Consider the following 22,462-nt stretch of genomic DNA (forward strand, 5'->3'; position numbering starts at 1 on the left):
CACCCTGAATCCCACTATTCTATGAAATTTTCATGAATTTTCTACGAGTAAAATTTCCCTTTGCGGCTGCCACCTCCAACATGGCCGCCGTTTTAGCCCAGAGAGAGCCCCCACTAAGATGGCCGCAGTATCAGTACAGCACTCTAAGACCTACAGGCCACCGTAGTACCAGTACGTGCGGGCGGGTTGACGTCACCAAAGGCGGACACGCCCACCCCTCGAGAGAGGAACTTTATTAACACACTGCCCGGCACGCTGCGCTATCTAGGCGCCCGGATACGTGACCCACAAGGAATACAGGTATGCTCTTTACACCTTGCACCCAGTAGTTACACCTGTATACTATATACTAGTCCTACACGTATGGCCACACTGGTGGACCATCATATATAGACTAGACCTTCCATTAGCTTTACCAGCCCCATGCGTGGGACCACACTGGGGTACGAATATACATCGAATAGCCCTCCCTCCCACCCCCCCTTCTCTCCCCCTGGAGAGACCGAACACACAGCTCCCCAGGGATACATAGACGGCTATACAGCCGCATTTTACTGCACATGACCAGAGGTTCACACTGGTCTCATACCACATAGCCACTGACTTGTAAGCCCCTCCAACGCTACATAGTCCTAGGGAACTTTATCTATCCCTCACACATGATGTATCACATCTTGTGCTTTCCACCATTCTCCTCATTACTACTGCAGAGGTATGTATGTATGTATGTGTATACACACGTGTATATATACATATATGGATATGAGTAGGCACATTGATGCTGATTCAATTAGTCATAGAAACACATGCATTATTGGAATATGTATAGAACTGTAAGATTTTATCTTATTTTATTTTTATCTTATCTATTGATGTTATGTATCCTTTTATGGATGGATATATTTATGTATATTACCTAGAGTAACTATTTTATGTATTTATTCTCCAGCTTGTATAGAACTGTGTTATATCATTTTTTACTAAAAGTGTATTATGAGTTTGAGATATATTTTGTGGTAATGTGATCTGAGAGTCGCCATTTGTTTTTAAAGGCACTTGTACTGACCTGAAGAAGCGGCTGTGAGCCGAGAAACGCGTTGTCGAAGTGCACCATTTACAAAAATAAAAATCTCGAATTTCTAATCGTGACTCCCATGAGCCTTTATGTCCTGCCAGACATCTGTGAGGTAGGACAATCTTATTATTCCATATATTGTAGTGATTGGAGTAAAAGTCCATTATAGTGTTATCCCATACTGTGATACTTCCCAGGCCGGGCGCCTCCTAACTCTTTCCTAAGTAGTTGCACTCCCTCATATATATTTTGTATCGAGGGTGATTTGAGTCGAGTCCTCGACAAAAAATCGTTTTTACCAGGAGCAGCGACCAGCCGAGAAGCACAAGGCCGAGTGGAGACGGTACTTCTCCACCTGTTAACACAAGTGGTTGCCTTTCTTGCAACCCAGACTTGTGAGTATATAACTTTTTTCAGTTTGTATCCAATCCATATGTACTAACGGTATTGCACCAGAGTGGGCTCCCGGACTTGTCTGTGTTTTTCTCGTCGCCTCTACAAAGTTAACATGTTATTTGATACCACAAATAAACAGTATGTTTATTTACTTTGATCTCACCTTTGGAGCGTTGCTTTTTCAAGATGGTCTGACATAGAAGGATGAGAAAGAAAGTGAGAAGACTTAAGATGCCCACACAGCAGAGGAGCACTGCATACAGATATAGGTCTAAAAGATAAAGAGCAAGAGTAAGATAACCAAACAGTCCAATGACAATGAGCTTTAAACATTTAAACAGTGAGCTTGAAACATTTCACATAAAATGGAGAACTAACGCTGAACCCAAGGCAGAGAAAAAATAGTAAATTCTTATTATTGTTACACATAAATTGACATGTGACCAACTTTATCAATTCTCTTTTATTTTTATTTTACTTTTCTCATGAATCCTGAGGAATGATTATTTATTTCATAGCTATAATGCACATTTAGCATTAACTGCAAAAAAATGAAAGTGTACTTCTTATTTGTTAAAAAGACTCTCATACCACACTCAGTCCCGCCCCATGGTACACTCAGTACAGATACAGTGGGGTGCGAAAGTTTGGGCAACCTTGTTAATCATGATGATTTTCCTGTATAAATCAGTGGTTGTTCTGATAATAAATGTCAGCTAAATATATCATATAGGAGACACACACTATTTGAGAAGTGAAATGAAGTGTATTGGATTTACAGAAAATTGGATTTACAAAATTAAGCAGGTGCATAAATTTGGGCACCACAAAAAATAAATGAAATCAATATTTAGTAGATCCTCCTTTTACAGAAATTACAGCCTCTAAACATTTCCTGTAGGTTCCAACGAGAGTCTGGATTCTGGTTGAAGGTATTTTGGGCCATTCCTCTTTAAAAAAAACATCTCTAGTTCATTCAGGTTTGATGGCTTTTGAGCATCTCTTTAACTCACACCACAGATGTTCAATTATATTCAGATCTGGAGACTGAGATAACATTCCAAAACGTTGTACTTGTTCCTCTGCATGAATGCCTTAGTGGATTTTGAGCAGCGTTTAGGGTCGTTGTCTTGTTGAAAGATCCAGCCCTGGCGCAGCTTCAGATATGTCACTAATTCCTGGACATTGGTCTGCAGAATCTGCTGATACTGAGTGGAAGTCATGTGTCCCTCAACTTTGACAAGATTCCCAGTCCCTGCACTGGCCACACAGCCCCACAGCATGAGGGAACCACCGCCATATTTTACTGTAGGAAGCAGGTGTTTTTCTTGGAATGCTGTGTTGTTTTTTCTCCATGCATAATGCCCCTTGTTATGCCCAAAATACTCAATTTTAGTTTCATCAGTCCACAGCACCTTATTCCAAAATGAAACTGGCTTGTCAAAATGTGCTTTAGCATACTTCAAGCGGCTCTGTTTGTGCTGTGGGCGGGGAAAAGGCTTCCTCTGCATCACTCTCGCATCCAGCATCATCTTGTGTAAGGTGCGCCGAATGGTTGACACAGTGACTCCATCTGCAGCAGGATGATGTTGTAGGTCCTTAGTGCTGGTCTGTGGGTTGACTCTGGCTGTTCTCACCATTCGTCACTTCTGTTTATCCGAGATTTTTCTTGGTCTGCCACTTCAAGCCTTCACTTGAACTGAGCCTGTGGTCTTCCATCTCCTTAAAGGATACCCGAAATGACATGTGACATGATGAGATAGACATGGGTATGTACAGTGTCTAGCACACAAATAACTATGCTGTGGTCCTTTTTTTCTTTCTCTGTCTAAAAAAGTTAAATATCAGGTATGTAAGTGGCTGACTCAGTCCTGACTCAGACAGGAAGTGACTACAGTGTGACCCTCACTGATAAGAAATTCCACCTATAAAACACTTTCCTAGCAGAAAATGGCTTCTGAGAGCAAGACAGAGATACAAAGGGGGATTTCTTATTAGTGAGAGTCATGCTGTAGTCACTTCCTGTCTGAGTCAGGACTGGGTCAGCCAATTACATACCTGATATTTAACTCTTTCAGACAGAGAAAGAAAAAAAGGAACACCGCATAGTTATTTATGTGCTAGGCACTGTACATACACATGTTTATCTCATCATGTCACATGTCACTTCGGGTATCCTTTAACCTCCTTGGCGGTAATCCCGAGCTGAGCTCGGGGTATGCCGCCGGAGGTCGCCGCTCAGGCCCTGCTGGGCCGATTTTGATTCTGAAAAAAGCAGCACACGCAGCTGGCACTTTGTCAGCCGCATGTGCTGCCCGATCGCCGCCGCTCCGCGGCGATCCGCCGCGTGCAGCGGCGAAAGAGGGTCCCCCCAGCCGCCCGAGCCCAGCGCAGCCGGAACAAACAGTTCCGGCCGGCGCTAGGGGCTAGATCGGGCAGCTCTGACGTCAGGACGTCGACTGACGTCCATGACGTCACTCCGCTCGTCGCCATGGCGACGAGGAAAGCGAAACAAGATAGGCCGCTCATTGCGGCCTATCTTGTTACTTTCGATTGCCGGAGGCGATCGAAAGTACGCTTCAGGAGCGCCCTCTAGTGGGCTTTCATGCAGCCAACTTTCAGTTGGCTGCATGAAATATTTTTTTTTTAATTAAAAAAAAACCCCATTGCAGCCTCCCTGGCAAAATAAATAAACCGCCAGGGAGGTTAATATGTTCCTAACTGTGGAAACAGACAGCTGAAATTTCTGAGGCAGCTTTCTGTATCCTTCTTTAAACCATGATGGTGAACAATCTTTGTCTTCAGGTCATTTGAGAGTTGTTTTGAGACCCCCCTGTTGCTGCTCTTCTGAGAAAATTAAAAGAGGAGGGAAACTTACAACTTACCCCCTCAAATAAATGTAGGGGGTAGGAGGTGCCCAATTTGGAAAATAACACAAATTGACTAGTCTGGTAAGAGACTAGAAGAATAATAGTAAACCAATAGTTAAAATATAGTTTCATTTATTGGTAGTGATCAGCACAGTGACAATGCGTTTCTCGGCGTGAGCCGCTTCCTCAGGTCAAGTGTGTGCCTTAAAACAAAATAAAGTAGGGAGTTGCGCTCAGGATACAACAGGCAAATAGTCATCACAAATCACATAGTAATAAAACATAACACAAAGTTAGGTGGGCCCATTTGCGCCCTCTTGTTAAAAAAATATAAATATGATCGATAATTAAAATTATAAATAAAATTGTAACACTTCCATGATATTGTGGTGTAGGGGCATAGTAGCAGTACAACCCATAAAGCAAATAAAAGAAGACAAAAATTAGATGGAACAGGCTAGCAGAAACATATGTATATAAATATATAATCCCCTAAGGTACATGATATGCTAAAATGTGTGCAGTCAAATCAATAAAAAGGCAATCAGATAAAATCCAATCAAAAATATATAAATAAATAATACCATCAGATAGATGACTGACATAGTACCTGGGCATGATGGAAGGGCAGGATGGCACAAAGAGAAGGGTATACCCAAATATCTGTGCACACAACATTAAGTGTGTGTGTGGGGGGGAGGGGGGAGGCGGGGAGGATGGACAGTTGTAGCACAGACTGAGGGAAATATGGAGATGAGGGAGGAGAGGGAATGGATGTGGAAGGGCCAGGGCTGTATAGTAGTGGAGATCCATGAAGAGAGTGCATGTGGAGGGAGGGGGGGTTCGTGCCAGGTGAAGAGGAAAAGGGCTTACCGTCTGCCGGGATCCGTATCCGGGAGCGCCTGTTAGTAAGCATGTGGCGCATTCTGGGAGCCTGTTTGTATGCTTCCAGCCAGTGGGGAAGGTGGGCGGGGTAAGCGTGATGTCACGTTTGCTCAAACGCGGCAGTGTCATCGACGGGAGGGCAGGGACTTCCGGAAGAGCCGGGTTGGCAGCGGCCATGTTGTGGATGGCTAAGGCTGGATGGCGATAACCATCTTGGAGAGGGCCTAAGATTACGGTGGCCAGGAGGTGGGCGGTGGTGGCGGCCATATTTCCGATTACTACTGTATATGACTGTTTATTATTGTTACAATACTTTTTGTCCTATGACATTATACTGTGCCCCCTTGCCCCGGAAACCTATTGAATATTGCTATTACTTCATTGTGCACACGTGGAGATGTTAGAGGCATGACCACGCCGACTGCTCAGCAGCTACTTACAATTAATTGTGGTGGCTTGAGAACATATAAGGGATTCCCAACACTATACTCCCACATCTCTGAGGGAGCAGAGGTGTCTGAGGAATGCATGAGAAGTGCACAGTGGTGGGCATCGGATGTCAGTGGTGACGGAATCCCAGGGGTAAGCATGCAGGTTCATGTACTATTTAGCACTTTACTTTTTGAACCCTAGCATTGGACAACTAAGTTAACCTTTGGTGGTGTGGCTTTACACAGGTCACTCATATCACTAAGGCTGCTTCCCAGCACTCATTGTAAGATCCAGTTGTCACCAGTATTGATTATTTATTTTGCTGTGATCATCATTATATGATTAAGTGTAGAGAAACCGAGAGCCCAATATAATGTAGTATGTTAAGCATAAATGAAGTAAAGGTTATCGTGAAAATTATACTCACAAACGTGGGTTACCACAAAGGCAACCACTGTATAGGCAGGTGAGGAGATTAGACCTGTCCTCACTCAGGGATAAGAAGTCGTTCTCTGTAGATGCGAAAGGGGGTAGATCACCCCACCACCAGAGGTGGACACGGTATAGCAGTAGGAGAACAGAGGTGCCAGCAGGATAAAAGTAGATAAAAACTTTAAAATGTGCTTGGAGGAAGTGGTGGATTTACCTTAATAAAGCAGACATGAAAGACTGTCTGAATAGTAGCAATCACATTTATTAAATAGTACCCCAAAAAAGTGCAACGTGATTCGCAGGCCCAGCCCACTTCATCAGGCAATAAACGTGGGGACAAAACTGTAGACAAGAGACAGTACATTATGCTATAGTAAATTCTGCAGTTACAAATTTGCATATCAATATATTGCATATCATAAAGCATACCATATGAAAAATTGCTTTGTGGAGATGGCATAAAAGAGTTGGGTGTACAAGTAAACAATAGGGGGTAAAGGCTATGGTGCTTGTGATAGTAATGGGCTATGGGGTGTTTTTTTACACAAATTTGCAATGAGTGGTATTGGTAATGGAAAAGAGTATATGTCAGCAAGAGTAATGGGTAATAGAGCATTGAGAAGAGAACAGGGGGCCAGAAATACAGGGTAAAGTGTGCAAATAAAATAACATAAAGAACTCACCAGAATTTCGGCAATAGCAGGTATAGCACCTCAGTGAAGTGGTGAGGACGCTCAACTCCTTATATATACAGGTTCTTGTTAAAAGGGCCAATTAGATGTGTGGGAGGTGTTAGGTGGACGGGGTTAGGGCGAGTGTGCGAGCAGCCAATGGGCTCTCGCCACCTGTGTTCAGTGAGTTGGGTTTTTTGGGAGGGTGGGCGGGGTTAGGGCGGGCTTGTGAGTAGCCAATGGGCTCTCACCACCTGTGTTCAGTGTATTGGGTAGTTTAGGGGGGATACAGGTATCATGGTGACCAAATGTGCAGCTAAATGGCATACTGGCTGAAAAGAGTACTGGTTAAGGGCACTGCCTTTGACATGGGTGACCAGAGTTCAAACCCCAGCCAGGGCCAGTACCTACTCAGTCGTGTTTGGATGCTGTAAATGGACAAAAGAATAAATCAAGTAAAAAAGAATAGTCTTTTTAAGTATAAAAGAATAGTCTTTTTCAAAATTTAAATAAATATAATAGATCCAGTGGGAATATATTTAGTATATTTGACAGAGAGATTGATGTGTAAAAGTATTTAGCTGCCATCTAGTGGACCAAAAAGTTATGACCCGGTCCTAAGACACAAGCATAAATAGACATGTAAGAGCAACATAAAAATTAATGGAAACATAATTAACCTCCTTGGCGGTTAATTTTTTTTTTTCTAATTTAAAAAAATCCTTTTTTTAAAATTTTTTTTGTTTGTTTCATGTAAAGCTACCAGAGTGGTAGCTACATGAAACACCACTAGAGGGCGCATGTGGCCCTCTAGTCCGATCGTCGCCGGCATCTATAGCAAACAGGGGAACGCGTATATAACGCGTTCCCCTGTTTGGCTTCTCCTGTCGCCATGGCGACGATCGGGATGACGTCATGGACGTCAGCCGACGTCCTGACGTCAGGCACACCCGATCCAGCCCATAGCGCTGCCCGGAACTCATTGGTCCGGGCAGCGCAGGGCTCTGGCGGGGGGGGGCCCCTCTTCAGCCGCTGCGTGCGGCCGATCGCCGCAGAGCGGCGGCGATCAAGCTGTGCGCGCGGCTAGCAAAGTGCTGGCTGCGCGCACAGCAATTTACAGCGCACAAATCGCCCCACCAGGGGCTGAGATCTCCCCCTGCGCGGCATAGCCCGAGCTCAGCTCGGGCTTACCGCCAGGGAGGTTAAAAAAAAAAAAAGAAAAAGGTCATACCAATAATAAACAAATATGGATCAACTTAATAGTCCTGGACAATTGTAGCAACGGGTAAAAAGCACATAACAAGCAAACCAAATTACACTTTTTGACATAAAAATATGTAAAATAATGATCAAGCCAGAGGTGTAGTTGTAAAAATGGACGATGTTACACTAAAACTTATTGGGACAAATAAAATAAAATAAATAAAAAAAGTCGTGAAACAAGACAAAAAAAGGGTAAAAGAGAGCGGCCAAGATAAAAGAAAAACGGTATAGGAGATATTTTAGTAAATTTTTTCCAGAACTTCATTCAGACCCTCAGGGGTGAGGGTTCTTATAGTTTGCAGGGATGGTCGTAGTCAGCCAACTTCACTACGCTGGAACTACGCGTATTTTTACGCAAATATGTTTTGCAATCTACGGCTTTGAAATCAGCCACTTTGCTACGTTAGCATACCGTAGACTACGCATTAAAATACGCAAGCTGCATGTATTGCGTAGCGTAGTTGATGCGACCGCTTATGCCCTTATGCGGAAAAATTTCCGCAATAATCTGCTAACTATGCGCATACACAAACTAATATAAGCATACATTCCAACATCCAATGCGGAATTGTATGCGTATAAAGGGCAATAAAATTTCTGCGCATGCGCAATGACCCATATAAATGCAGTTACCGCACGCGTAGTTGACTTCGCAATACATACGTCAACTACGCGTAGCGGGCGAAGCTACGCATTGCGGGACTACGACTACGCGGAAATGCGTACGTGTAGTTATTAAACTTCGCCTATAAACTACGATGCGTAGTTACGTACTACGATGCGTAGATTCGCGCTGGCGTAGTTTACGAGCAACCCTGATAGTTTGTACCCAGAACATTTCATATTTTTTAAGTTGTTTGAATGCGTTTGACGAACTTGCATCAATTGAGTCAATTAGTGTAATGTTGAAGAATTGTGGGTTGTTGGCGTGGTGAGTGCAGAAGTGCCGTGATACGCTGTGAAGGGGGGATTTTTTAGTGATGTTTCTCTTGTGTTGACCGATTCTGCTGCGGGCCAACTGTGTAGTCCTCCCCACGTACTGGAGTAGACAGGGGCATGAATTGAGGTAGATGACAAATTTAGATTCGCAGGTGAGGTGTTTTTTTATGGGATATTGAATACCGGTACTGGAGGATACAAAGAATGTGCAGGTGTTGATAAATTGACAGGCTGTGCAACGGTTTTTGTTGCAGGGGAAACAACCAGGCTCCTGTGTTTGGGGTAATGGCGGTCTGAATTTTTTGGTAAGGATCTCGGATTGAATGTCAAATTGTGATTGGTCCGTGCAGTTCCTATGTATTCTTCTGTATTGACTGTAGGGGGTGTTAGTAATCCAAGGGTGGTGGTGAAAGCTATTGAAATGTATGTAGTTGTTGGCATCGACTGGTTTGAAGTATGTTTTTGTCATAATGTTATTCGATTCTATGTATAAAGTGAGATTGAGAAATTCAATGGAGGAAATGTGGTGGTGGTGTGTGAATTGGAGTTATCACATTCACACACCACCACCACATTTCCTCCATTGAATTTTTCGATCTCACTTTATACACTACAAAAACATATAGTGGGTTGCAAAAGTATTCGGCCCCCTTGAAGTTTTCCACATTTTGTCATATTACTGCCACAAACATGAATCAATGTTATTGGAATTCCACATGAAAGACCAACACAAAGTGGTGTACACGTGAGAAGTGGAACGGAAATCATACATGATTCCAAACATTTTTTAGAAATCAATAACTGCAAAGTGGTGTGTGCATAATTATTCAGCCCCCTTTGGTCTGAGTGCAGTCAGTTGCCTATAGACATTGCCTGGTGAGTGCTAATGACTAAATAGAGTGCACCTGTGTGTAATCTGATATCAGTACAAATACAGCTGCTCTGTGATGGCCTCAGAGGTTGTCTAAGAGAATATTGGGAGCAACAACACTGTGAAGTCCAAAGAACACACAAGACAGGTCCAAGACAGGTCAGGGATCAAGTTATTGAGAAATGTAAAGCAGGCTTAGGCTACAAAATATTTCCAAAACCTTGAACATCCCACGAAGCACTGTTCAAGCGATCATTCAGAAATGGAAGGAGTATGGCACAATTGTAAACCTACCAAGACAAAGCCGTCCACTTAAACTCACAGGCCGAACAAGGAGAGCGCTGATCAGAAATGCAGTCAAGAGGCCCATGGTGACTCTGGACGAGCTGCAAAGATCTACAGCTCAGGTGGGAGACTCTGTCCATAGGACAACTATTAGTCATGCACTGTACAAAGTTGGCCTTTATGGAAGAGTGGCAAGAAGAAAGGCATTGTAAACAGAAAGCATAAGAAATTCCCTTTGCAGTTTGCCACAAGCCATGTGGGGGACACAGAAACCATGTGGAAGAAGGTGCTCTGGTCAGATGAGACCAAAATGGAACTTTTTGGCCAAAATGCAAAACGCTATGTGTGTCAGAAAACTAACACTGCACATCACTCTGAACACACCATCCCCACTGTCAAATATGGTGGTGGCAGCATCATGCTCGGGGGGTGCATCTTTTCAGCAGGGACAGGGAAGCTGGTCAGAGTTGATGGGAAGATGGATGGAGCCAAATACAGGGCAAACTTGGAAGAAAACCTCTTGGAGACTGCAAAAGACTTGAGACTGGGGCGGAGGTTCACCTTCCAGCAGGACAATGACCCTAACCATAAAGCCAGGGCAACAATGGAATGGTTTAAACAAAACATATCTATGTGTTAGAATGGCCCAGTCAAAGTCCAGATCTAAATCCAATCGAGAATCTGTGGCAAGATCTGAAAACTGCTGTTCACAAACGCTGTCCATCTAATCTGACTGAGCCGGAGATGTTTTGCAAAGAAGAATGGGCAAGAATTTCAGTCTCTAGATGTGCAAAGCTGGTAGAGACATACCCTAAAAGACTGGCAGCTGTAATTGCAGCAAAAGGTGGTTCTACAAAGTATTGACTCAGGGGGCCGAATAATTACGCACACCCCACTTTGCAGTTATTTATTTGTAAAAAATGTTTGGAATGATCTATGATTTTCGATCCACTTCTCACATGTACACCACTTTGTATTGGTCTTTCACGTGGAATTCCAATAAAATTGATGCATGTTTGTGGCAGTAATGTGACAAAATGTGGAAAACTTCAAGGGGGCCGAATACTTTTGCAACCCACTGTACTTCAAACCAGTCAATGCCAACAACTACATACATTTCAATAGCTTTCACCACCACCCTTGGATTACTAACACCCCCAACAGTCAATACAGAAGGATACATGGGAACTGCACAGACCAATAACAATTTGACATTCAATCCGAGATCCTTACCAAAAAATTCACAGAATTACCCCAAAAAACTGATCAAAGATGCAAGATACAGAGCCAAACATCCCAACCCTCCTACCACTACCAAACGACCTACTAATACTACATGCCCACCCAGATTCATCACTCGTTACAATGCCCAACATCTGTCCATCTGCAATATCCTAAAAAACCGATAGGACATCCTTATGCAAGACCCCCATCTACGACCTATAATACCCACAACAAGATAAATTACATATAGGAGAGCACCAAATCTCCGCAATCTCTTAGCGCCAAGCAAACTACGCACACCAAACGAACCCACCACCCTGCAAACACAGGACCTGGTTGTTTCCCCTGCAACAAAAACCGTTGCACAGCCTGCCAATATATCAACACCTGCACATTCTTTGTGTCCTCCAGTACCGGTATTCAATATCCCATAAAAAAACACCTCACCTGTGAATCTAAATTTGTCATCTACCTCATTTCCTACCTCATTTCCTGCCCCTGTCGACTCCAGTACGTGGGGAGGACTACACAGTAGGCCCGCAGCAGAATCGGACAACACAAAAGAAACATCACCAAAAAATTCCCCCTTCACAGCATATCACGGCATTTCTGCACTCACCACGCCAACAACCCACAATTCTTTAACATTACACTAATTGACTCGATGCAAGTTCGGCAAACGCATTCGAACAACTTAAAAAATATGAAATGTTCTGGATACAAACTATAAGAACCCTCACCCCAGAAGGTCTGAATGAAGTTCCGAAAAAAATTTACTAAAATACCTCCTATACCGTTTTTCTTTTATCTTGGCCGCTCTCTTTTACCCTTTTTTTGTCTTGTTTCATGACTTTTTTTATTTATTTCATTTTATTTGTCCCAATAGGTTTTAGTGTAACATCGTCCATTTTTACAACTACACCTCTGGCTTGATCATTATTTTACATATTTTTATGTCAAAAAGTGTAATTTGATTGTTATGTGCTTTTTACCCGTTGCTACAATTGTCGAGGACTATTAAGTTGATCCATATTTGTTTATTATTGGTATGACCTTTTTTCTGTTTAATTTTTTTTTTTTAATTATGTTTCCATGAATTTTTATGTTGCTCTTACATGTCTATTTATGCTTGTGTCTTAGGACCGGGTCATAACTTTTTGGTCCACTAGATGGCAGCTAAATACTTTTACACATCAATCTCAATTTGCCCATTTACAGCATCCAAACACGACTGAGTAGGTACTGGCCCTGGCTGGGATTTGAACCCTGGTCACCCATGTCAAAGGCAGTGCTCTTAACCAGTACTCTATTCAGCCAGTATGCCATTTAGCTGCACATTTGGTCACCATGATACCTGTATCCGCCCCAAACTACCCAATACACTGAACACAGGTGGCGAGAGCCCATTGGCTACTTACAAGCCCGCCCTAACCCCGCCCACCCTCCCCAAAAACCCAACTCACTGAACACAGGTGGCGTGAGCCCATTGGCTGCTCGCACACTCGCCCTAACCCCGCCCACCTAACACCTCCCACACATCTAATTGGTCCTTTTAGCAAGAACCTGTATATATAAGGAGTTGAGCGTCCTCACTACTTCACTGAGGTGCTACACCTGCTATTGCTGAAATTCTGGTGAGTTCTTTATGTTATTTTATTTGCACACTTTACCCTGTATTTCTGGCCCCCTTTTCTCTTCTCAATGCTCTATTACCCATTACTCTTGCTGACATATACTCTTTTCCATTACCAATACCACTCATTGCAAATCTGTGTAAAAAACACCCCATAGCCCATTACTATCACGAGCACCATAGCCTCTACCCCCTATTGTTTACTTGTACACCCAACTCTTTTATGCCATCTCCACGAAGCAATTTTTCATATGGTATGCTTTATGATATGCAATATATTGATATGCAAATTTGTAACTGCAGAATTTACTATAGCATAATGTACTGTCTTTTGTCTACAGTTTTTTTCCTGACGTTTATTGCCTGATGAAGCGGTCTACTTTATGGAGGTAAGTCCACCACTTCCTCCCAGCAAATTTTAAAGTTTTCATCCGCTTTTATCCTGCTGGCACCTCTGTTCTCCTACTGCTATACCGTGTCCACACCTGGTGGAGGGGTGATCTACCCCCTTTTGCATCGACAATGAGCAACTTCTTATCCCTGAGTGAGGACAAGTCTAATCTCCTCACCTGCCTATACAGTGGTTGCCTTTGTGGTAACCCACGTTTGTGAGTATAATTTTCACGATAACCTTTACTTCATTTATGCCTAACATACTACATTATATTGGGCTCTCGGTTTCTCTACACTTAATCATATAATGATGATGATCACAGCAAAATAAATAATCAATACTGGTGACAACTGGATCTTACAATGAGTGCTGGGAAGCAGCCTTAGTGATATGAGTGACCTGTGTAAAGCCACACCACCAAAGGTTAATTTAGTTGTGCAATGCTAGGGTTCAAAAACGAAAGTGCTTAATAGTACATGAACCACTACACAAAGAATTGAATGTGTGCATTAAACACCAAGTGAACACCTGACATATCTGGCTAAGCAAATTTGGCCTAATTGGCTATTCATGAGGCAATGCTCATGCAAATATGCATTCGCTTTTGCATGCCAACTTATGCAGGGTCAAAAACCAATGCCGCAAAGCGGTCGCCCTGCGGGAAATAGTTCATGCTGCAATAGCACTATCCAGGAGCGCCACGGGGAGGCTTCCCAATGCCCCCATACAACCGAGGGGACCGCGGGGTCCCAGACGCTCTCACTGCCCTGGAACCACAGCGGCACCCCGGAGGGGGAGGCTGGGTGGTGCAGGCGACCCCCCAAGCGTGGCCAGCGCTGGGGAGTGCCGTATTGCAGCATGAACTAATTCCCGCAGGGCGGCCGCTTTGCGGCATTGGTTTTTGACCCTGCATAGGTTGGCATGCGAAAGTGAATGCATATTTGCATGAGCATTGCCTCATGAATAGCCAATTAGGCCAAATTTGCTTAGCCAGATATGTCAGGTGTTCACTTGGTGTTTAATGCACACATTAAATTCTTTGTGTAGTGGTTCATTTTGTATCCCCCCTTTGGAGGCGGGTGGTGGATGGCTCATTCCAGGTGGTGTGAGCCCTGGAGTGGGCCGTCTGCGCCTGCCCCCCCCCCCCCCCCCGAGTGCTGTGTGTGAGCCAGCCCTGAGCTCCAAAGCTCAGTGCGACCCACGCTTCATTCCTTTCCTTTTCAAATGTGTTGCACCCAAGCTATGCTCAGTAGCAGAACGCAATGGATGTTAAGGTAAGTGCCTGTTTTTAAATAATAAGAGGTGGGTGCGGACGGCTCTTCCCGGCGCTGGCCACGCTTGGGGGGGTCGCCTGCGCCACCCAGCCTCCGGGGGGCCGCTGTGGTTGCCAGGCAGTGAGAGCGCCAGGGACCTCGCGGTCCCCCCGGTTGTATAGGGGCATTGGGAAGCCTACCTGTGGTGCTCCTGGATAGTGCTATTGCAGCATGAACTAATTCCCGTAGGGCGACCGCTTTGTGGCATTGGTTTTTGACCCTGCATAAGTTGGCATGTGAAAGCAAATGCATATTTGCATGAGCATTGCCTCATGAATAGCCAATTAGGCCAAATTTGCTTAGCCAGATATGTCAGGTGTTTAATGCACACATTCAATTCTTTGTGTAGTGGTTCAATAGTACATGAACCTGCATGCTTACCCCCTAGGATTCCGTCACCACTGACATCCGATGCCCACCACTGTGCACTTCTCATGCATTCCTCAGACACCTCTGCTCCCTCAGAGATGTGGGAGTATAGTATTGGGAATCCCTTATATGTCATCAAGCCACCGCAATTAATCGTAAGTAGCTGCTGAGCAGTCGGCATGGTCATGCCTCTAACATCTCCACGTGTGCACAATGAAGTAATAGCAATATTCAATAGGTTTCAAGGGCAAGGGGGCACAGTATAATTTCATAGGACAAAAAGTATTGTAACAATAATAAACAGTCATATACAGTAGTAATTAATACAATCAGTGTGGAGGACAAGTGGCCATAATAAACATAAAGAAAACAGTACAAAATATTTCAATAGGAGTAAAATGGGCATGCTTTCATCGTTTGGTGGAGGTTAGCAATGATAATACTAAAAAAATATAATATGCACTATCTTGTGACCAAAAAGAAAAATGCATGCTTTACAAAAAAAAAATCACACAGCATGGATAAAAATTAATGTAAAATGCATTTCACAGAGTGACCATAAAAAGGGTATCCATGGTAATGCACCCTGCATCTATGATGACGTGCTTGAGTGTGTCTGGTTACCAACGAGGAGTCCAGATACGGAGGTGCCGTTATGCACTCCAGCGTGGAGCACGGGTCATCTTACGTTTATAGCTCGGCTCGAAGTACGGGCCCTGCTAAGGGAGGATGGTCTGCTGTTTTAAACACCCGATTTTGTGCATGACTGTAAGCTTTCTCCCTTTGAAGAAGCGCAACAAGCACAAACTATTGTTGACTGCCTGTCTCTGTGACTGGCAGCAACCCTGGAAGGGTGATGTACTGTATACCAGCTAACCATCTGTAACAACATTGTTGTTTTTTGTGTGTTTGACCATAAAAAGTACCGTAAGTATAAGCATTGCCTAGAAGGTAAAATAAAAAATACAATTAATAAAATACATACAAGGTTCCAAGTGCTAAGCATTAATTTAAACAAATAAGGAAATATATATATATATATATATATATATATATATATATATATATATATGTACCCATAATTATAGGTGTCTCCCGAAAGATAATAAGACGATGTACAAAAGGCATTGCTGTGGAAAAAATTATTTCTCAGTTTTTATTTAAATTTAAGCAAAAGTGTCCAGTCCAGAATTAATTCCCAAAATCCAAACTTCTATACCATTCCAAATAGTCCAAGCTGTTCTAAAGCATCCTAATTACCCTGATTAATTGGGAACAACCATTTGAATCAACTCAACAGGTGAAAAACAGCAGCTCTCTGCAGTTGATTTGTGGTCAGGCATGGCTAAGACAAAGGAGCCCAGTGAGGACCTGCGGCTGCACATTGTGGCTGCTGACAAGTCGGGAAAGGACTATAAGGTCATTTCTAAATGTTTTCAAGTTCCAGTGGCTACAGTGCAAAGAATTAATAAAATAATACAAGATGTTGCGCACTGTGGAAAATCTCAGGGGATGTGGTCGGAAGACAAAAGTAACACCTGTGCTGGGCAAGAGGATAGTGAGAGAGGTGAAAAAGAATCCAAGGATCATCACCAAGGCCATCTTGGTGAATGTGGGCTCTGCTGGTGGCAATGTCTTAAGGCAGATAATCCAATGGACACTGCACACTGCTGGGATCCACAGATGCAGACCTAGGAGGACCCCACTACTCCAGATAAGGCACACAAAACCTTGCTTGACCTTTGCAAATGCTCATGTGGACAAAGAAGACCACTTCTGGTCTTCTGTGTTATGGTCAGATGAAACAAAAATTGAATTGTTTGGTCACAATGATGTTTCTTTCATTTGGCGTAAAAAAGGAGAAGCCTTCAACCCTAAGAACACCATCTCCACTGTCAAACATGATGGTGGAGAACCTAATGCTTTGGGGGTGATTTTAAGACAAACCAGGGAACCTAATCAGAGTAAACGGCACCATGAAAAAAGAGCAATACATTCCAAACGACAACATTAGGCAGTCTGCAGAGAAGCTTGGCCTTGAGCACCAGTGGACATTTCAGCATGACAATGATCCAAAACACACAGCAAAAGTGGTAAAGAAATGGTTAGCAGACAACAACATTAACGTTTTGGAGTGGCCTAGCCAGAGTCCTGACTTGAATCCAACTGAGAATCTGTGGAGGGAGATAAAGATCAGAGTAATGGCAAGAAGACCCTCCAACCTGGAAGATTTGGAGCTCATTGCTAAAGATGAATGAGCAAAAACACCTGAGGAATAGAGATGGCCTGAGCCTCCGATTTTAGGTTTGCGAACCTACCGCGAAAGTTCGGTTCGCGCAAACTTTCACGAACCGCAATAGACGCAATACACTTCAATGGGGAGGAGAACTTGGAAAATTAAAAAAAAATATGCTGGCCAGAAAACTGATGGAAAAGATGTTTCAAGGAGTCTAAAACCTGGAGGGAGACATGGTTGAATGGGATAGACGTCAAAGCCCCGGAAATAAATTTGGTTTTGACGCAAAGCAGTGTTTTAATGGCAGAAATCACATTCAATGCTAAATTGCAGGCCTTAACTTCCACCCTCCTCCTCCTGTCTTGTCTTCCAGGAATTTGTAGGATGTCAGAAGCCAGCTTACTTACATTGGCCGGGGATCAAACCCAGGTTAACTGCTTTGAAGGCAGCTATGCTCACCGCTATACCACCAACACTACATGCTGAAGCCAGCCTAGCATGTATCATTGTGATATACCCAAGAGAAAAATTAGCTTGCTTAGGGATTTGTAGGATGTCAAAAGCAACCTCACCTACATTGACCAGGAATCGAACCCAGGTCAACTGCTTTGAAGGCAGCTATGCTCACCACTATACATGTATATGTATATATGTGTGTCTTTTGGAGGGAGGAAGTAAGTCTGCTCCAAGAAGTTTCAGCATGTAGTGTTGGTGGTATAGTGGTGAGCATAGCTGCCTTCAAAGCAGTTGAACTGGGTTCGATTCCTGGCCAATGTATGTAAGCTGGCTTTTGACATCTGACAAATCCCTGGAAGACAAGACAAGAGAGGAGGAGGAGAAGGTGGAAGGGGGAGGGTAAAAAAAAGCACAAGAACCACATTAGCTCTCAAAAGAGCTGTTGTGGGGTGCTATTTTAGGAATAACAATCAGCCAGGAGCAAGCTAACAAGCTTTCAAGAGCCTAACTAATCTTTCCCTATGAGAGTCTGCCAACAGCTTTCCCTTCATTAATTACTACAGGGACACGAACGACTATAATGGCCGGCGCTGCCTGTCTTATAAGGGGTGGGGTGGCTCCAGGAGATGGTGTAGCCTGATTGGCTACAACGGACCTGCTGACTGTGATGTAGAGGGTCAAAGTTGACCCTAATGGTTCACTAAGGGGGCTAACCAAATTTCCGGGAAAGTTTGCGTTCGCATGCGAACACGAATCACACAAAGTTCACCTGGAACTGTTCGCCGGCGAACCGTTCGGGTCATCTCTACTGAGGAGACATTCAAAAAGCTGGTCTGCAATTATAGGAAGAGCTTGATTACTGTAATAGCCAATAAAGGCTTTTCTATTCTTGAGAAGGGTATGAATAATTTTGGACTGGACACTTTTTGTTCAAATGTAAATAAAAGCTGAAAAATGTTTGTTTTTTCCATCCACAATAATGCCTCTTGTACATCGTCTTATTATCTTTTGGGAGACACCTATGTCATTTCTAATCAAAAAATTACTTGCTGGTTCAATAAAAGTAACTTTAAAGGGACTCCGAGCAGTGCCTGTGGGTATGCCTTTAAGCATACCCACAACTAATTAATTACATCCTCACACCTACCGTCATGACGCTTATTATATCCCCCTGGGTTCCTTGTATTTCATTGCATTTCACTGAATGGAGCTGCTGACAATGGGGAAAGTGTCGTCCTGCATAATACAATGTTGAATAAGGAATCCAAGATGGCGGCCACGATTGCGATAGCGAAAATAACGAAAACTAAAAGGCACAGGGTGGCGGTTTATATATCATTGGAAAGAGGAGAAAGAGAGTTTCAAAATGGCATGCATCTTTCCATAGTTACTGCACTGCTCGGAATCCCTTTAAGTCAAAATTTGCCAGGGGTATGAATAATTATGGGTGGCACTGTATGTCTACCCCCTTCACCACCATCTCCACTACTCCCTCAAATATACCCCTTTTCCATCTCTGATTCCCCCTTCCCCCTTTATCAGACCACCATCTCCATCAGTCATGCAACACATCTTTACTAACCTCCCTCCTGGCACCATGATCTCTGCTCTGCTAATTCCTGAAGTTATAACACCCCTCCTCCCATCACTGTTGTCAACCGTGCCCAACCAACCCCCCCAATCCCCCAACATCCATGCCTTGCTTACCTGCTTTTTTATTGGTGGTCAGTGGCATCACTGTCTACCCACTTCACTACATGCTATAGGCCACATACATTCTCAGTACTGACAGGTGGAAAAGAAGATTTTTACCTCGCCTGGATTGCACTTATTTAGCTTTCCTGTATGACAAGAAGACACACCCAGCCAGCACTATGGGAAGGGGGGTAAACAAATGGTAATGAGGGAGAGAGACTCAGAATAGACTGAAATGGAGCAGAGAGCTTATGTGTATTGCAGCCACATCACACAGAGGCTATTTGCCTGTAATATGACTCCTGTCCCTGCCAATCTCTCACACAAGTCCTGAAAGTAGTCTGGAGTCTAGGGACAGTCTCCAGCAGCCCTCCTGGAGTATAGGGACAGTCTCCAGCAGACCTCCTGGAGTATAGGGACTGTCTGCAAGCAGCATTTCTGGAGTCTAGGGACTGTCCAACACTTTTCAACCTAGACAATAACTTATGTAGCTGTGCACATGCAGTCATTTTAACAATGGTGAGAGACCAGACAGATTTTTTTTCCCATGGACTCTGCAGGCAAGCCTCTGCTCAGCATCATGCTTTGTATATTTACCAGCTTGCCCGTCCTCTAATTGCTCTGTAATTGGGCATGTATTTCTTGCAGCCAGCCTAGTGGTTCACATTGTCTTAAACAGCCTGGGGGTGGGGGGGGGGGGTGGGGCAGTCCTTCCTGCCTATACCTAACTCTTAACTTTCCTTATACCTATGCTTCCCCTTAACACCCCCTGGCAGTGCCTAACCCTGTTACTGAGTGTGTGTGTGTGTGTGTGTGTGGGGGGGAGGGGGCACTTAGACGGAGCGCAGTGATTCCCGGGGGGGCGCAGTGCCCCAGCGTGCCTCAGTGTAGTGCCGCCCATGCACAGGGCATTGAAAATAGGTCATGGATGGGTATTCCAGCATGACCATGATCCAAAACACATGGGCAAGGCAACAAAGGAGTGGCTCAAGAAGAAGTATATAGTAGCCTAGCCAGTCTCCAGTTCTTAATCTAATATAAAATCTGTAAAGGGAGCTGAAGGTTTGAGTTGCCATACATCAGTCTCAAAATCTTACTAACATGGAGGGGATCTGCAAGGTGGAGAAAGACAAAATCCCTTCTGAGATATGTGCAAACCTGGTGACCAACTACAAGAAATGATCAAATTCTAATTTCACTCATTAAAATGCACATCAAGCTTTGACTTTGAGGTACTGTGTTTTTGAGGGTTCAGACTGGTCATTTCTTGATTAGAGATCAAACAAACAAAATCAGCAGAGAATCGAATACTTCTTTGCTGCACTGTATGTACCTCAGCAGTAGGAAGCCACTGGATAATCTAGATACTTCCACCATTCCAGCCTTGACTCCATCTAAACCTATTTGACAAAAGCACGTCAAATAGGTTTCTTGTGGCTACAGTCCAGCCATGGATAAGCACATCTGGACTGGGTAAGATCCACACCTGCCCAGTAGAAAACAAAACTCATGTTTAGGGTTAAAAAACCTTGCATGATTGTTTGACATGCATGGACATTATGCTTGCATGCCCCGTATGGATACGCTTGTACAGAACCAGGAGCACAGCCACAAGAAAAAAAGTTTTGTGCAGGAAAGGAGGGCCTAAAGAAAATCTCCTTCCCACTACTAAGGTAAGTATCTAAATTGAAATCCTTTTCTCTGTCACAGGTCTACTTTAAAAGCTTGACATGGCTACACTTGTTATGTGTGTAGATTACAACTGCATTTATTGTAAGAGGGTGTTATATTAATGGCAGTCCAAAATTTGTGATAGAAAAAAACAGATGAACTTTGCCATAAACTACCGTAATACTGGCTACAAATGTCAATATGCCATTGTATGACAACATTATTCCTCTGATAACATATCTATACAAAACTGAACTGTAATATTTAAAACAAATAATTTTAATATCAATTTTTAGGGCGCATGCATGCAGGTGGATGGGGGCACACACGGCAGTTGCGGTTTTGCATCTAGAGCCCCTTTTTGAAACGGGTATAATTGCCTAGTCAAATAATGTTCATTTGGAACCCCTTAGTCAGCAGATAATAGATGGTTTGTACACTATACTTATATACTATATAATAAAGTTTACTAATACTTTATATGTTTGCTACCTTGAAATAAGGTCCAAGACAACAGTTGTTTCTCTTCAGGCTTTGTGAAATTAGTAACTAAAAAACAAAAACAAAAACAAACAAACAACTGTTAGCAATAATCACAGCAGCCAATGAATTACCATTGATAAAATACATTTTAAGATGAATTCTGAATGTTTGAATTTTGGTTGTATCATTCTTTCACTAACCCCATAAACACTGTGCTATATCTTATCAGTACTGACCTTGCCTCCTCAAACCTATGTTCAGTCACAAAGGGCATAAGTGATTGGCATGGCTTATAAGCAGCCACACTATAAAATAGAGTAATGACCAGTGCTGCTCATCAGGATACCGGATATCCGAATAGACTCGGATATCCGAACTTTTTAGGCCTATCCGATCGGATCCGGATTCCGGATAGCTGGACGGAAATCCGGATAGCTCTATGCGGATAGTTGGTCGCATAACCCGGATATCCGCGGATACCGATCGGATATCCGAATCCGGGTACTGTAACCATGGACATGATGTCCATGACGTCATTCAGCCAATCAGAGCGCTCCCAGCCTAAGCCCAAGCACCCAATCACAGAGGGGAACCTTGGCCAGTCCCTCCTGTATATAAGGAGGGGGGCATGTTAAGAATCTCGTCCTTGCTTTGTGACTGCCACTGAGATAGTTTGTCCAGTGTGTTTGGCTGAAGCAAGTACATTATCCCAGTGATAACCCAGCGTTTTAACACTAAAACACCTTCTGGTTTTACTGTTTTACTGTGTTGTAGTTAGCTTAGCTAGTCTGTGTAATTTGTTAGTGTCAGTCAGTCTTGTCAGTCAGTCTTTCAGCTGCAGCAGCTGCCTGTGCCTGCTACTAGGTCCT

The 22,462-nt window shown here is 43.5% G+C and overlaps 1 protein-coding gene across 1 annotated transcript in view; it reads right to left on the minus strand.

Moving 5' to 3' along the window:
* Positions 1-22,462, minus strand: part of VSTM4 (V-set and transmembrane domain containing 4) — a 142,151-nt gene that overhangs the window by 73,174 nt on the left and 46,515 nt on the right. Inside the window, exons 3-4 of the mRNA XM_068257992.1 lie at positions 21,603-21,659; positions 1,635-1,742 (exon numbers count right to left, since the gene is read on the minus strand). Coding sequence (XP_068114093.1) covers positions 1,635-1,742; positions 21,603-21,659 — 165 coding nt within the window. The remainder of the gene's footprint in view (positions 1-1,634; positions 1,743-21,602; positions 21,660-22,462) is intronic.

Source organism: Hyperolius riggenbachi, chromosome 10, assembly GCF_040937935.1.
Source record: "Hyperolius riggenbachi isolate aHypRig1 chromosome 10, aHypRig1.pri, whole genome shotgun sequence".
NCBI classification, from domain to species: domain Eukaryota; kingdom Metazoa; phylum Chordata; class Amphibia; order Anura; family Hyperoliidae; genus Hyperolius; species Hyperolius riggenbachi.